The sequence below is a fragment of the Equus caballus genome, chromosome 11, assembly GCF_041296265.1.
Source record: "Equus caballus isolate H_3958 breed thoroughbred chromosome 11, TB-T2T, whole genome shotgun sequence".
NCBI classification, from domain to species: Eukaryota; Metazoa; Chordata; class Mammalia; order Perissodactyla; family Equidae; genus Equus; species Equus caballus.
The window spans coordinates 36,848,419-36,866,164 of NC_091694.1; the positions used below are offsets into that span (position 1 = coordinate 36,848,419).

Here is a 17,746-nt window from a genome sequence, read left to right on the forward strand (position 1 = left end):
ACTGAAAACAAAGATTCACATTCACAGGTTCATGAATTTACAAACTGTTTTTACCTCCAAATGGAACACTATTTTCAGCGGACTTGTCAGCTGAAATTCCTTTAAACACAGCGTATTTATCCATGGAAGCTGATGCTTTAGCTCCAGGAAGTGGCATCAACAAAGAAGGGGCACTAAAAGAGAAAAAGAAATATTTCCTAATGACTAGAGCACTGAATCCTTCCCTTACCATCAAGTAGGAGCTTAGAATTAAAATGGCCAACAGGTACCTAGTTAAAATTCAGGGCTCCCTGCTTTAAAAGTTAGAAACTATATAAATGCCACAAATGACTAAAAATAACATCCTTTTTCTTAAAAAAGTATATTGAAACAATATCCAAGTAATAATTCTTTTCTTGATTATTTGAAGAGGGGTCAGATCCACAATGACCATCTAATCATCTCTTTAAACCATAAAAGCAATCGGAACGGCATTGGAAATAGGTTATTGTAGAATGATGACCTCCTGCCATCTGAACTTACGGTCCATAACACTGCAAAAGTGAACTGCTCCAAATATGCATCCTCGATATCGTAAAGTAAATGATGTTAACCATAATATAAATTATTCTCTAAAATGAGCTCAGAATGCAGAGGTGGAATAGTTAAGATAAAAATCTATTTATGAAATGTTGTTCAAGCCAAGATGTAAATGGTTCTTCTTTTGATCATATTGCATTGCTTACTGGCAGAAGTTCACACCTCTGATAAGCAGCAGTAGAGTTAATACAATGTGCATTTTTACAAGGATCACATCAGCGGTTCCAGAAGCTATCTTCGTAGCAAAACAACAATCACTTCAAAATTAGATAAAGATACTTTTGCCTGTGGACACATTTCTTGCTGGATGGAAAAATAATGTAATGAGTAGTATCTGTGTGGGTAATTCTTGGACGGCTTAAACACATACTATAAAAGCAGTGCCTTTTTTTTTTCTTATCAGACCCAGGCAGCTCCCTAGAAGAACAACTTTTACATATGAATGACTACATTCCACCACTAGTTTGTGTCATTCAATACCACACACATAAGTTATATAAATGGATTTCTATTTAATTCTTTGCCCTAGAGCAAAAATCTTTCCACAGTTATTTAAATCTTCTTATCAGTGGCCTACAAGCAAGGTAAAACCCCCAGCTCTTGCACATGCATGCTAATGGGGGTTCACAGCGCTTTAGGACTCAGTGCTGTCAAATGTTATAATTTCACATCACTACCAAACAGCTGCTACATTTTTGATCTCGCCAAATAGGTCATCATCTATATATTATAGGTGGAGTTTTTAAAGTTCCGTAAATAATTAAACTCATTGAACAGAATGGGGCATAGAATAAAGGTAACTAATGTCTTAAAAAAACCACAGAGTTGAAAGATCTATTTGTTTTTCATGACCCACCAACTTTCCTTTAAAGCCTATTGGTAAAATCTACTAAATGTGACATTTAACTGAATATTAGTTTTAAAACTATTTTCAGAATTGGGGGGAAAAGGAGGAGGATCTTCAGGGTAATGAACTACTGGTGATTGTCAACAAAATAAAATTCCATTAAAAAAAGCTATGACTCAGACTGTAATTTTATGCATATCACAAATGAATAATTCATTTCAGTTCTTTCTCCAAACTTATTATTTAAAAAAAAACTGTAATCACCATGAAAGTGTTTATGCCAGTTATATAAAGTAGTTATCTGTTCCAAACGTGAAAACAGTTATTTCTACTCTTTAATACTAATGAAAGGTACTCAGTGAGAGAGGTATATTGTTTAAGAACCTGCAATCTATTGAAAGATAAGACTTTAGAGAATTTGGCCACCTAAAAAAGTATTTCACTTTTTCTCTAGTGAATCCATTTATGTTTTACAATCACTTCATGAGCTGTGCTCACTCTGCTAAAGACACCCATTTAAAAAGCTAAATACAACAAACCAACTCAAACCCCTATCCCTCAGTCCTTCTTGAACCATTCCATCCTCAGTGCCCACGTCTGCTCTGTTTACTGCTTTAGCCTCCCACGTGCCCGGCACAGGCGAGTATTTTCTGAATGGATAAATGAATGATGCTGCTGTCTTCCACATCCCCTTTCATGCCAGCTCAAGTGCTCTCTCTCCTGTGACTTTGACATCCGTTCAATGCCAAGTCCAACCAATTTCTCAGATACACACTTTTCAGATTCTATAACTCTAAACCCAGAGTACCTCTCATCATCTCACAACAGGATTACCACGGCAGCTGAATTTAACCCCCCACACAGAAGCAAGAATCACTTTCATCATGCTTCTTCTTACTTCTAAAACGCTTTACAGATTACATCACAAATCAGAAGGCATCCCGCACTTGATGCCGCCCTTAACTAATGTCATTTTTTCACGGACTAACATTACTTCCCACTCCAGCCTACTTCTACCACCTTACTCGCCTTTTCATCTTCTCCGACAAATAATGCTCGTTTTCTGCTTAAAAATACTGCCCAAAGCCGTCTCACCTAGGCTTAGCTATTCACATTGTGATTTAACAAATATCCTTCTAATGTAAACTCACAGTATGGAATACAGATTATCATAAACTAGGGAATTCATCATACATGCACACACACACATTTAAGGACCAATTCTGAGAGTTTTATCAGGTAATACAAATACCCAGATAAAACTAAGCTTCTTTAGATCAGGAGCTGTGTTTTTTGCTTCTGTACGTCTAGTGCTTACCCCAAGGTCTGGCATATAGCAGATGCTAAATAAAGGTTTCTGAATAAATAAACAATGAGCGTGGATTCTTAGACATGAGCAAAATATTTTCATGCTAGGAAAGCTATGGAAGTAGTCAAGTCAGAACTAAAAAAGAAAAATCTGCAAAGCATGGCTGTCTATGAAAGTAAACTATTATGTGGAGATAATGCCACACAAAATTGCTAACACCCCATATAGCTCAGGTCTCAACACCATCTTAAAACTTTCTATGCCCAAATTTTAATTTCATATACTGAGAGAGTTCTTCCCCAGAGGATGAATCACCAATTTGATAGATTCGGTTTCTAACCTTCCTACTACAATATATTTATCCAACAAACTTTTATTACTTATGTATCTTGGGCTAAGTACTACATTTATGGACATGAAAGACCGTCTTCAGGTACTTACAGCCGAGTGACGGAAACAGTCAGGTAAACCAGTAATTATAATCAGGGCACACACTCATGAGGTACCACGGCAGTAGAAAGGCAGAGGCCCTTAACTTGGAGGTGGGGCTGGTGGAGAGGGGTTAATAAAAACTTCCTATACTAAACCAATTTCGGAAACGGAACTAGACATAACATAGAGAGATTTCCAGATTGAAGAAAACAGAATGTAAGAGGCCAGAAGCTTGAAAGAGCAAGGTCAGTTTGGAGTCATTTTGGCATGGACAGAGCATAAGCTGTGAGGAAAGGGCAACAGTCGAGAGAGCAGGGAGGAGCGAGATCACACACGGCCTTTTTCCACGCCAAGCAGAGCCGACAGCTGATGGTGGTAAAGGAGAGAGGAGGGAGCCAAAAATAAATAACGTGTTTCTGACGTGTTGACTGGCTATGCTGATAAGATTCACCAAGGAAGGGAATGATGATTAAGAAATTTTTATTTAGCTTTGAGAGGAAAACAAATAATTTAATTTCACTCAGGTAATTTGAAATGCCTTGGGTTGTTCTGATATGTTCTAGATAGCAAAATATAAATTTTGTTCAAAAAAAGAGATGTGAGAAAGAAATATTACTATGTGTCTATCTGGTTAATAATGTGTGTGCTGGTGTAGTGGGCTTGGGAAATCCCAGAACTTTACGGTCACACTCCTCGTATGTTTCTTCTGCGTGTCATTTACATGCGTCTGAAGTCTTCTTAAAATCAGGAGAATAATTCTTTCTCTAATTTGTAATTCTCTATAATGCCTCTCCCTTAGTTCTTGTTATAGCGTACATGCATGAAGTGTTGACTAAGAGAGAATCCATGGGTTAAAATGGAAAAGATGAAAGAAATTACACAAATAGGAACATAAGAGAAATGGAATATGTATCCTGACAAAAACAACTTCCGAAAAGAACCAAAGACATTCATATTGCTTACTCAAAGTTTTCTGTGGAAGAAGTATCTAAACACTTTAAAGAAATGACGGAAAGGTGTTGACAATACACTGAGTCAGTTTACTGTACCTAAAAGTTAAGCTAGTACAGGAAACATTAGAGAAATGTTTATGCAACTATCTCTGCGAACAAACAGAAATCTGAAGGCCTAAAAGCCAGTGATCTCAACTTAAACATAAGAAAGACATGAATAAATAATCAAATTTAGATTTCTGAGTTATGATTTCTATGGAAAATCAATAGGACATTCTATTGCAAAAGTATCAAATGATGCGTCCCTGCCTAAAAAAGCCTTTTCAACAGTTGAAGATCTGGATGTAATACAAGAATATGAAGTCATCACTACACAGGTGCACTTTGCTGTAACGAATCAAGTTTAGCACAGGCAAAAAAAAATACTGGCAAGCAGGTGTGTACTGGGAGGAAACGGTAGGAACTGAAGTTTAAGGTGGACAAAGGGGAGAGAAGTTTGAAGAGTAAAATTAAGAATAAAGATGAAATAATCAAGCAAAGCATGAGAGTAAGGAATCTGAATTCTCTTACTTATCCTGAGGCTTCTCATTGTGGATGCCTCTTTCTCAATTACTAAATACAATGTTAATTATATTCAGTTCTTTTCTACCTGGTTCCTTGCTGGGAACTACTTGTTTTTGAAGAAGCAGGCAACTCTTGGAAATCAGAGAATGAGTCATCCAGGGTTCCTGACTTAGAAGCATCTTGAAAATCCTGGAAATCATCATCTTCTGGTTTTACCACCTAGGTTTACAGAGGACATTTAAATAGAAAGCATCAAACTGATAAAAATAGTAAATAACAAGTCTCCAATTGTCAACCTCAAAGACTACATTTTAAATCTCCTCCTTTAGGTATGACTACCTAATTTTAGAAGCGAACTCTTTAGATATAACAACAACTGAAGTGCCTAAGACAGGAATCTTGTCTTGTATTTTTAGATACTCTCTTGCACAAATAGTAAAAAATTGGTTTTAAAGAGCTAATCTATACAATTGTTTCTTAAAAAGATTGGTACCTGAGCTAACATCTATTGCCAATCTTTTTTTATTTTTTCCTTCCCAAAGCCCCCAGTACATAGTTGTATATTCTAGTTGTAGGTCCTTCTGGCTCTGCTATGTGGGACGCTGCCTCAGCATGGCTTGAGGTGCAGTGTGCCAGGTGTGTGGTTAGAATCCGAACTGGCAAAACCCTGGGCTGCCAAAGCGGAGTGCGCAAACTTAACCACTTGGCCACAGGGACAGCTCCTAATCTACAGAACTTTTAAATAGCTGAATCACATTTAATAGATTACTGAGAAACTGCCATTGTTAAAAAACACTTTATAGATGTTTGTAAATTACAAAAGTGATACCAGCTTGTAATATACAATCTATCACATACCCGTATAAACAGTGAACACTGACTCCTCCTCCCAAGCTCTAGAAGTGAGTGCTGTTAACAGTTCATTTGTTTTACAGAAAAATGAGCTTACACTATATTGTTTTGCACTTTAAAAAATATAATTATATAACACAGATATCTTTTCCATGCAGTACATGTAGATCTATCTTATTCATTTTAATGATCAAATAGTTTACCGCTGTACGGATGAACCAAAATTTATTTAAACTTTCTTCTCCTGATGGACATACAGCTATTTCTAATCTTTTACTCTAACAAACAATGCTACAACAAATACCCTTGTATATCTTTGCTAACTTGAGTTACTATTTCTGTGGGAGAGATTCCTGGTTGTGACTGCTAGGTCAGAAGATACAGACATTTAGAATTTTGACAGCTATTGTCAAACCTGCCTTAAGTCTGTACAATAAAACCCGGTTCCCTACATTTTCACTGATATTACATATTATACGTTTTTAAAAATTTTGCTAATATGAGAAGTGAAAAATAAACTGAAGCATTTTAATTCCAGGTTTAGCAGCTTCCTCAAAAGACACAGCCTAAGAATTTAATTAACTTTATTAAGCTTGATGTTTAAACTGTACGTCCTATAAAGAAGTATAAACTTTTAGCCAAAATTCAAATACCTTAAGGCTTAAGAAATTTTTTCATGTTTTTTAAATAACAAAAAATTAAATATTGTATTGTTTTAATAATGTGTAATCCAGCAACCTGTGTAACCCTGGAAAAAAAGTTGTCCAGATGCCCTTTCAGGGATTATTTAGAATATGCACAGCTACTCCATTTACCTGATTTGCAGGGTAAGTTGGCATGAAGCTACTGGAAGCCTGGGCTGTAGCTCCCCCCACTGGTCCAACGAGGGTAATGCCCATGACTGGCTGTCCGAGGTTGAGGGGCATGGAGCCTGCAGGGCCGGAAGGCATCCCAGTCGGCTGACTCACCGCGGTAGGCAAAGTCATAGGAAAGCTACTTAAAGTTGGAACAGGAGCCGCTGGGAACTGGTTTAAAGCATCGGGACTGATGGCAGGAACACCCCTCTACACAGAAGGGGAGGAACATGGAAACACTTTAGGGGATTGCAAACTACACACACTCTAAATCTGGCAAAGAGAAACTAAAGGTAAAATCTGTAGCCCTGGTATGTTTCCACTCCGACTCTCCCAAAACTCACGAATTTGATACAAGAAAATAAATTACAAGGTTAAGGTAAACCTAATGTTTAGCAAAGAAATGGCCAACAGATCAATTCTGACATTTTCACTCTGCAACAAGTTTGGTTAATTCACTATAATCAAATCATTTAAAATGATTTCGTAATATGAAAAAAATTGCAACCAGCCCAAGAATACTTTATCTCTATCTAAAGAATTTTAAAACAAGGATTTCAAAGAACAGAGAGAGTAATTTAATCTATTATTGACTAACTTTCAAGTTCAGACGGGATACATTTAGGCCAGAGATTGTTAATATAGTAAACAATCTTTAAACAAAGGAATATTTTGTTAATATGCACATCATATAAATTGTTCATTTTTGAAGTACTGTATCCTGAAAATAATCTAAATTTTAATGTACAAGGAGTTCTACAAGGTTGTAATAAAAAAAGACTCACATTCTTTCAATGTCTATTGAAAAGTTATTTGATTCAACTTAAGAAACAACGTCTACCTGTGTCACTGCTATCATGGCGAGAACGGTGTAAAGTTCCTCTTTAGTAAGTTTGCCAGGTGTAGTTCGATTAGCTAAGGCCCATATCTGTCCAAGAGTTTCCCTGGGAAGTCCAGACGACATCAGAATGGGATAAAGTTTAGCAGTATCTATTCCAGTTGGAGTCATTGTGGTTTCTAAAATTTTCTTATAGGCATCTATTAAAGGAAAGACCAGGTTACAAACGTAAACGTACTACAAGTGACTGATCTTCTTTGTTGTCATTGTTGTTTACAGAAGAATAACCTTAAATTAAACTGCTTTAATAGAACTGAAGCCATGTTACGGTGTGGACTTCTGTTAAGATATACAAGTGAAAATATCCAGCAGACAATTAGGGTCCGGAACTTAGAAGAGAGGTTGCAGCTTGGTCCTAAAGATAAAGATTTGCGGCTAACGGCATGAGAAAGTCACATAATTCAGAAGACAGTAACAACAATTAAGATGGAGGTGGTGTAAGCAGACGCTTTGGACTTGAAAGGAGAAGCTGTAGAGTAATGACAGTGGGAACAGTTTGAAAATAGCCGTGGGAAGCAAAAACTATACCAACACCACCTTACACCCGCCCCAATGAATTAGAGGCTGTGAAAGAAAATATCATTGGGTAAGGTGCTATGGGAATAAAACCTGCAGAGAAAGACACAGTTTCACTTAAGGTGAGAAAGTAGAATAAATGTCTGAAAAGAGGAAAGGACTGTTGGAGAGTGTTTTGCAATAAAATGGGGTTTCCAAAGGACAAGATGGGAAAGCCTGTTAGAGTTGCCATATAAAATATTGGATGTCAAGACTGCATGAGACATACTTATACCAAACAGTTGTTTGCTGTTTATCTGAAATTCAAATTTAACTGGATGCTCTGTAGGCTTATTTGCTAAATCTGGAAACTGTAGTTACAGGAATTTTGGGGAAAGAAAATAGACAGGGTTCATAAGGGAGACAGAGAAAAATGTTTAAAGCAAATTTTATATCTAGGATTTAAATATGGATTACAGATTAGTAGGCTGGCCATAAGAACATATACTATGGCTAGGAAATTATGTATGCATGTATGTTTGGAAGGAGGAGAGAGAAAGAAATATAAGCTGACAGAAAATGGACAGAACTTCAAAAATATACCAAGACCTAGATTTTGTTTGTTTGGCTTGAAGACAAAGAGGAAGAAGAAAAGATGCAAACTATCTAACGGGTAGCTGGAAGAAAATCTATTATTTTTATAGACAACTGAAGTCCCATATGGTTTTGGGAAATTAGCCTTTCAATTAGTGATTATGTGATTATGATGTAAAGTAAGACATTACTGCTTTCTTCCAAAAAGAAGTTCAGCTACAGGAACCTTCCATGAGTTTTACTTAATCAAGTGTAGAACAACTTTAGTTTATGACCAATCTAGAAAACTAAAGATCTGATGAAAGTTACTTTCGGTTTTCAAGGGGTTGGCAAAGTAGAGTAAACTGAACAAGTTACAATATATTAAGATTGATTAATATACGCTGCTATAATAGTCATTATTCTATGCACCATGGCTCAGACTATTTCCTTGAATCAGTTGAATACTATCACAAAATGTGCACCTTAGTAATTTTTTTTGGCTCAGCAGTAATAAGATAGATAAAGAAAAAAGTAAACACAAGCTTCCAACATAGAAAAAGATGCCACTTGGTCTTTTACTTCATATAACAGCACATGGCAAGTCATAGGAATATTTTTTAAAAATATAAGCTAATCACCAAGAGTTCAAAAAACTAAACATATTAGTATATTCTTGCTAAGTTAATAATAATCTATGAAATAAGTATTTGATAATGTCTTTTAAAGCATGATAAGTCTAAGAAAAGTGCTTAGAAATCAAAGTATACGATGGTCAATAAAACATGAAAGCAAAACATTCTCCTGCATTTATAAAGTTATTCATATATGAGGCATCTTAAGAAACACTAGATTTAATTTTCTGTACTCTTTTAGAAAAAATAAACAAGAAAAAAGTTACAATTCCTTCTGCATATTTTATAACCACAGTAGTAAATATTTACAACTACATTTACAACATTTAAAGCAAAACATCCAAATGGGAATCCTAGACAAAGAAGCTTTTTTACCTGGAACCAAACTCTCATTGTAAATCCAAGGAGGCATTCTGGGCTGAACAGGATCCTGTGAGGGAAACACTCCCACACCTAAAAGATAAGGAACATTATCTAATATACATAAGGGGCTATGCAGAAGATGGGCAAGTCACAGTGAGTCATGGCTTTTTATAAAAGCATTGGCTGGAGACACTAAAAAAAAGTCACCAATACAACTAAAATATTTGGTTACTAAACAACTTTTATACATCGACTATGTCTTAAAGACTAAACTAAAAAAAATGAGACGCGCCAAATCAGCATTCTGAATCATAGGAGACTCGCACTATTTCACATGCATTAGAAACCAAAGGGAAAACACGATAGATGGTGGTTTAAAATCATAGACGTAAAAAACTGTAACTGCCCTAGCTCTACCTGCGGCTCTTAATAATGTTTCTTTGCAAAGTCTCATTTTTTTTTTTACCTGAAAACAACACTGCTGCCTTAGATGGAAGGGATTTAAAAAAAGAATTCTGCAGTAAAATATCATCCAAAAGTTTGCCTCCTGGGCTGTCACATTCTAATTCATCTCTCCAAGCTGAGTTTATAAAAATTTGGATGTTTTAGGCAGCAGTATGAATGATTTGTCTCGGAGAAGCAAAACAATCCTCTCATTGGTGACTTTTCCAGTAAAATTTTAACTTTCCAACCTTTACGGAAGAACAGGAAGTATAAGAGGAAAAAAAAGAGGTTTCATAAAATAAAAGGAAAAGAAATTTTAAATCAGGAATGATTCTGATTAAAAAGTGGTTATCAAATTTTTTTAAAAAGGAATAACAGCGTGTTGAAAGAATTCAGAGCAAAATTGTAGGGTTAATTGGAGAAAGGAATGCATTAAAAATTCTTTAAGCAAAATTTCGATTAGCAAAATCAAGCAGCATTCATTTTAAGAGTAATGCTTAAGGTGTTAGCAATTGAGCGATATTTGGTTAAATGAACTTTTTGCTGAGTATTTCATGAGCTCACCACTCTCTTCAATGGACAGGTTTTGGTCTGAAGTCTTTTCTGCCTCGGCAGTAGTGGTACCACTTACACGTCCATCTACAGCACCCCCGTTATTAGCCGTTAAACTGGGATGGTTCTTACTGGAACCTGGGCCTAGGGTTTTGTGCCCAACTTCAGAAGTATTTAATTTAATTTGTTTCTGCTCAGATGTACTTATATCACAAGATACTAGGAGCATCTCCTCCAAGGAAGGGCCTAAACAAATAGCATGAAGGATTATTTGTATATAACCACAAATTTCTGATTTTTTTCAATCATTCATTTCCACCCCCAGGTTCTAAAGGGAAGGCCCTGCCACACATAATGTAAATTTTGAAATAATTCAATCACTACACATTTGTATAGAACTTGAGAGACTAGAGATTTTAGAGAACTTAAACACTGTTATCTACCGTAATTCTCAAGACTTCTATGAGATAGTAGGTAGAATGGTATAGTGGGAGGAGTACTACCTTTGATATCTGGCGTCCTACATAAGACGCGGACACATCCACTAACGACTGGTGGGACCCTTAGCCAGTATCATCAGTTCTGGGTCTGTTTCTATGTCTGTCAACTGAGAAAGTCTGAGTAAGAACCTGTCTGCTAAGATTGCTCTCAGCACTGCTCTGTCTCAAGACAGAGTGTTAGCTGCCTCCTCCCCCCATTATTTCACAAGCGATAGAAACCTGAGGCACAGAACTGTTTAAAGGTTTGTCCAAGGACAAACTGGCAGTAAACGGAGAACCTGCGCTTCTGAGCCCCAAGTGCTCCATCACTGACCCAGAGAGAGCACCTTCTAAAGCAGCTTTCCTGCCTCATTACTCTGAAGAAAATGATAATGGTGATTTTCCCAAACAAGAGGAAGCTCCTGAAGAAATCAGTTTGTTTTTAAAGTTCTAAGGTGGTTTAAATAGCTCCTAATTTAGGAGCAAACGTTTTAAATCACTTTTCAGAAATGTGAGGCCTCCAGAATTTAAAAATCTAGATTCTTGTTTTGGTGAATTTTAATAGTACTCAGATATTCAGGTACATATTTCTTTGCCAACATCACTGTGTTACTCTACTTCTATAAGAAACATAAATTACCCTAGATTATCTTCAGAATACTTTCATTAAGAATCTAGGAGTTACGTGCTTTACATTGTATAAGGCTGAAGCAGTAGAGAAATAAGGAATTTGCCCAAGGATACCATGTAAGGCAAAAGACACTAGAATCAAACCTGGAGGGAGAGCCTGTGCTCCAGCCTTCTGTACATGCAACTGGCCAAGTGGGGTGGTGGGATGGAAAGACTGAAAAGCCTGGGAAGTGGAAGAAGGCCCACATGTGGGAGGTTCAACAGGCCCCTGCATAAAGTCACTGAATTCTTCTTCATCAAGAAAGGCAGGTGATGGGGAGACAGTTTTAGCAGAATGAGATGATGTGGGATAATCTGCAAAATGGAAAATGGCAATGAAACACACAGAAATGAAAATCAACAGGGAAAAAGAAATCAAGAGCTAGTACAATTCCAAAAGAATATACTGAAGCATGAATAGTGGAGGTGAACAGGAAATGACATGAAACCACAGTCGAGGAAATTCTTATACAATGGGTGCAAAACACTTTGATGTCTATTCACACACGTTTATTTTTTTGTCTTTTTAAAAAGAGGTTTTATAGCTATTTTGCATTTGGTTCAAAAACAGAAAAATGTAAAACTCAAATTTTCTTTCCTTCTTTTATTAGGTTAGCACTATTTTTTTCCCTGAGACCCCTAATAATTTACATCAAGGAGGTGATTACTTTTGAAATCCAAGTGATTTGTTCATCTGGATAATATTCTCTCAAACCAATATAAACCAGAAATAAGAAAACCTGCCTATATGCTGCTGAATACATTTTGGACAGATACATACTCTGATGATCAAATCTCCTTATACTAGTAAGAACCAGTGCATGATACTTGCAATTTTTGATGTATCATGCCTAATCCATACACTTTGCATAGTTCACATTTCAGTAAAGTTACCATATGAGGAAGGAAAATTACAAAAGACAACAAGAACATTAAACACATTACCACAGCAATATCTTCTTGTGAAAAGCATCAAAACTGGGACACCATAAGGCATTAAGTCAAACAACTCAGTAGTCAGTTTAAAAAAATAAACTTTGACTGAGGACTATGTTTAAAAGATCTTTGGCTCTAAAGGATTTATAAACATCACGGTGGCTTTTTACTGTTAAAAATGAGATTCACTTATGGAATAACCCTTCCCTACAGGAGCCACATTTAACACTAGTCTCACTAACCACATATTATTGTTGCTTCTTCACATTTTTAAGTACTTTGAATCGCTTTAACATTTACTAGCGTCTAATGTCACAAGGAGCAGTCTTTTTAAAAAAAGGCTCTCATCTGAAAAATGGGGACACTATATGCTTCTCTTCTGGATCTGTGAAATAAAACTTGGAAACATTGAAAGTTTTATGAAAGATGCAAAATGAATATGCAAAATTATTGCCTTAAATTTGTTTAAAAGAGAAAAAAGCCATACCATAATGAATTCCAACCCTCCCAATAATGTAGTGAGTGTGTGGATTTGTGTTCTCAATTTGGGTTCTCAGATCAGTACTGGTAGAAAATAGCAGTAACAGAAAACTGAGAGCTACTATGAATATTTTTTAAATGGATCCTGACTACTTACCAGCAATAAGGCTGCAAAGGCTAAACCAATGTTTGTTTGCGTTTGACTGGAATTATGTTAATTCTATGTGGTATATATTTTGGTTTATAAACTCTTGTAGCTCTACATACGATTAATAAGAAGTATAAAAATTATGTGATAAATGCAGTTTGTATATTCAATATTATGAGATAAATAAGTCTGGGGCGGGGCATGGAATTAAAAGACGACTTTGGTGGTAAAAAGGCTGGAAACTTTTTCTATACTTTAGGCCTAGGTTTAAGACCCCATCTGGAGAAGCTCTGGAAACTCCTTGGGCTTGCTTCAGAAAAATCTTTTTCTGGCTAAGCATGAAGCAGTTAACCAGCAATAGCTAACTGCATGCATGCTGAGTGAACTTATAGGATTATTTGAATACCAAAACACCAATTTATCATTTAACAATGAGTTTGTTAAACTACACCTGGTTGTCCAAAAAGGGTATTCTATATTGACAGAACAGTGTTTGACCTAATAATGACCATTCCTCTCTGCCTTCTTTTCCCTTTTTCTAATTTCCAAGCTGGGTCCAGTTTTAGCACTCAATGCCAATTCTTAAATTACTTCTTGACTAGCTTATTCAGTTTATAATTTTATTTTTAGACACGTTTTTCCTTTCTGAACTAAATCTGATTGCTAATATCTATTCTCTTTTCAATCTTGGTGTATATTTTACTTTGGGGCATATTTTTGGAATGATAATCTGACTATATAATCTAACAAGTAAAATTAATAGTACAGACTCAAAGCTGTCTGAGGAAGTCAAGAACTCGTTACTGTGCCAATATTAGACTATTCCTCCTGATACCAACTATATAGGTATTATTAATACAAGAGTTCAAGACAAAATTTGTCAATGTAATATTTGCCAGCAGAAAACAGTACTTGGTTGGCTGAATGATTTACGAAAACCGTACATGTATTAATGGTATGCTATTCTTGAAATTAGCTGAGAATAAAATGTCAAAATACGAAATTAAAAAAAAAAGAATGTGGTAACAGTTATGTAAAGACAAGATTCATTTCAACTGCTAAATATTCAAAACACAGGTAAAAAAACCCAAAAAATATCCCTATACCCTGCTCTAAGTAGGCATTTTTTTTGTTTATCTCATGATAAATGGTAATAAAAACTACCAAAAAATGTATCAGAGAAACTAAAACTTCATAAGGAGCATTATTAAACTCATGATTTTTTAAAAAGGTGGCATTTAAAAAATACGTAAGTTTAATTACACTGAATAAAATCTAGACTAGCTTATAAAAAGTAAAACTATTTTAAAACAATGAGAATAAAATGGTAAACTCCTTTATTCATTTGCTGTGAGTGAACGAATTTTACTAATGTTAACATACTCATGTATACAGAAGACTTACAAGTGAAATTTTGTCATATTGACATAAAGAAGACAAAGAGGTTTTTTACCTCTTAAGATAGTTATCTAGACCAGAGCTCTTAACCCATTCCAAAATTTAAAACATCCAAATCTTCACATGAAGAGTTTAAGAGTTTAACAGTGACTCTTCACACACACATAATGTCCAAACGGTTGTCACACCCATGGACTATAAAACACCTTTCAGTAAAAGAAAGTTTTAAAATTAAAACTACCTGGTTTCTTAGGGTGCGATGCCGGAGTAGGGTGCATCTTAGCATCTCTGGAAAACCCATCTAAGTTTCCTTTTATGGCTTCCAAAGCATCATCTCTACTCTTCTCTCCTGTCTAAGAGACAATAAATGTATGTATATTTCTTCACTTATCTCTCGTTTCATCCTAAATCCTCCCAAATTAAAAGAAAAGTGCAGATATTAGTCTATTTCCAGTAGAGCCATGCGTCGCTCAATGATGGGGATACATTCTGAGAAACGCGTCGCGAGATTTCGTCATTGTGCAAACATCATAGGGTGACCTAGATGGTATAGCCTGCTACACACCTAGGCTATATGGTACTAATCTTTATGGGACCACTGTCGTATATGTGGCCCATTGTTGACCAAAATGTGGTTATGTGGCACATGACTGTATTTTTATCACATACTTCTGATAGTGAATTCTCCAAGTCAGAAAAACATTGGTAAGTACATAAAACAAAGGCATGACACTGTATAGAATATAAAAATATTAAGAGGCCCATTTATAAATAGTTTAGGATAAAGCTATTAGATATTAAGCATCCTGTATTAATGCTTCCCAAGAAAAAATTACAAACATTCCAATGGTAGTAAAAAAAGAGTTGAGAAGATAATGGCTGATACCCCATTCTCCTCAACAACAGAGTGTCTTTACAGAAAAAGAAAAATCCTTCATTTTGGATTTAGATAAACCAAAATGAATCAACCACAGCCTCAGCTTGGGCTGGTGTCTAAGTCAAAAAACCCACTGACGGAGTGAGAAGAGGCACATGCAGGGCAGGGCGTGTGCGCCGTGGTGGAGGGTGGTGGAATGTTACCTTGGGTTTCACACTACTCAGAAGTCTGAGCTTTTGCTTCTGCTCTTCAAACTGGCGTCTTTTTCTTTCTTCTTCTAAGAGCTTTTGCTGCTGTTCAAATCGTTTCCTGAAGGAAAAACAACCTAGTAAAGAACCAGCTTCAACAACTATCAACTGTGTTATATTCACATTTCTACTAAGTTTCAGCAACATCATCTTGCATTTCTAGAGCGAAAAACTTCACTGCTAATTATATCTAATTTTCTTATGACAATCTAATCTCCCCACTACATTAATTTCAAAATATATGAAATGAGTCTAAAAATGATTACCCAAATTATAGACATGAATCTATTTCTTGTCCAATTTGCAAAGGGAGGAGACAACCTTCTGCATTCAAAAGTAATCTCAAGAAACAGACAGGGAGGTAGACAAAATAAGAATACTCTTTGCTCTGAATATAAAAAAGAAACTTCCACTTAGGGAGGCACTGTCACACGGGAGGAAGAGCAATGTTCTGGAAATCAGGAGGCCTGCATGTGGGCCCAGGCTTTGCTAGTAACTGCATAACTTGGACTGATAAGCCGCTTCATTTCTCTGGATTCACTTTCCCTAAGATGTAAAATTAGAGGATGTCTAAGGTCCCTTCTGGCTTTAAACTTATAGTAAAAGTACTGTAAAGAGTTTTAAAGGCAACGTGACTCTTTAGCCCCAAATCGCACTAGAGAACATTTGACAATTTTTTAAATAACTGCTATCATGGATCTTTATCCTTGAATCCTGAGTTTTCTTACTGCTGCTCTTCGGCAAACTGCTTCTGCATGTCTGGAGGGTACTGTGGGCCTGGAGGACGCATTCCCAGGAATGGCGCTTGTCCCAGGTAAGGCATTCCCGCTGCTGGCATTGGTCCCATTGGTATTCCTGCCTATAAGAAACAGACAAAGGCTTAAAAAACAGAACTTCTCCTTTCAATTATTACAAAGCAAAATCGTAACTTCCATAAACTCTTTCTTAATATTTTTTTACTAACGAGCTCTATAAATGCATTTTAATAAAAGATTCAAAGAACACAGGCTAAAATTGGAACGCTCCTCTTAATATTTTGCCCCTTCCATTTCCGTCACCATCTTAGAGGAGACCACTGCTAATGGTCTGAGGCTGTGTGTGTGTGGAAGGATATAATATTTTGATGCTCATTATCACAGGCTGATATCCAAAATTTCACAGAAAATATATTTAATCAATAATAAATGATATATCAATACAACAGTATAAACTTTACTGAAGTGTCCAGAAGTAAAAATAGTATTATACAATAGCTAACCACAAAATCTAATATTGATGATGATGACACTGATGACGATAATGGCTAATTTTTACTGAGTGAAAATTCTTCTACTCTTCAACCTCCTCCCTGAGAGGTTCCCCTTCTGTCCCCTAACTGAAACCTGGCTGTCCCCAGAAGCCCTCTCATTTGGAGACTGCTGCTTCTCTTCCACATTTCCTATAGATGGGGGAATATTCCTCCTTGCTTCTTTCTTCTAAACCCTTTCTCCTGTTTCTTCCTTCAAAAACCAAAATGCACTGCAATTTCTTGCCTTGAGACGTCCTCATTCACTCTCCCACACTGTTTATGTCATCTATTGACCCTCAACTTGCTGACTCTTCAACCGAAGGTTTCAGAACCGTGCTATCTTCCATTTCACTCCTAAACTGCTCTTGGCGATACCAATAATCACATGGACGATTCATCTGCCACTGTGGTCTTTCAGGTCTTTGACCTCCTCACCACAATCACGTCCAACACATCATTCGAGCTTCCCATTCCACGGTCATAACCTTGATCATCAGTCCCAATAAATGCATCATCTCCCAAATCTTGATTTTAGGCATCCCAACACTTGACCACCACCTCCTATTCTTCTAGTTCACGTACTTTAGCAATTCTCTTATCTCATTAAAACCTCCCATCCATTAATCTTATCACTTTTCCCACAATCCATCACCTCATCGTGTCCTTATTCCTCTTCTTGCTCTGCTTAGATTCCAGAGTTCAATATTAAATGACCTTGTAAACATCCTTAATCCCTTACCTCTGGATTCCTCACTTTGGTCTCCTAGGAAACCTCATCCCTAGTTAAAGTCAACTAACCACCTTCTCTTTATCCTTACACCCAAACCACTGAAACTTGCTGGAGAAAAAAATCTTAGGGATGCACTTTAAATT

General features: G+C 36.3%; 1 protein-coding gene across 30 annotated transcripts in view; it reads right to left on the bottom strand.

The window, feature by feature from the left end:
• Positions 1–17,746, bottom strand: part of SYNRG (synergin gamma) — an 84,470-nt gene that overhangs the window by 36,685 nt on the left and 30,039 nt on the right. For 12 of the 30 annotated variants that reach the window (XR_011423310.1, XM_070227587.1, XM_023652981.2 and 9 more), the window contains exons 4-13: positions 16,314–16,444; positions 15,541–15,646; positions 14,702–14,813; positions 11,604–11,813; positions 10,363–10,596; positions 9,367–9,444; positions 7,232–7,428; positions 6,352–6,600; positions 4,770–4,903; positions 55–173 (exon numbers count right to left, since the gene is read on the bottom strand). Coding sequence is in view for 29 of the 30 variants with exons in the window: in XM_070227587.1 (XP_070083688.1) it covers positions 55–173; positions 4,770–4,903; positions 6,352–6,600; positions 7,232–7,428; positions 9,367–9,444; positions 10,363–10,596; positions 11,604–11,813; positions 14,702–14,813; positions 15,541–15,646; positions 16,314–16,444 (1,570 nt within the window). In the remaining variant the exon portion in view is untranslated. The remainder of the gene's footprint in view (positions 1–54; positions 174–4,769; positions 4,904–6,351; positions 6,601–7,231; positions 7,429–9,366; positions 9,445–10,362; positions 10,597–11,603; positions 11,814–14,701; positions 14,814–15,540; positions 15,647–16,313; positions 16,445–17,746) is intronic. The other 18 variants (XM_070227600.1, XM_070227598.1, XM_023652986.2 and 15 more) reach the window with 3 other exon arrangements.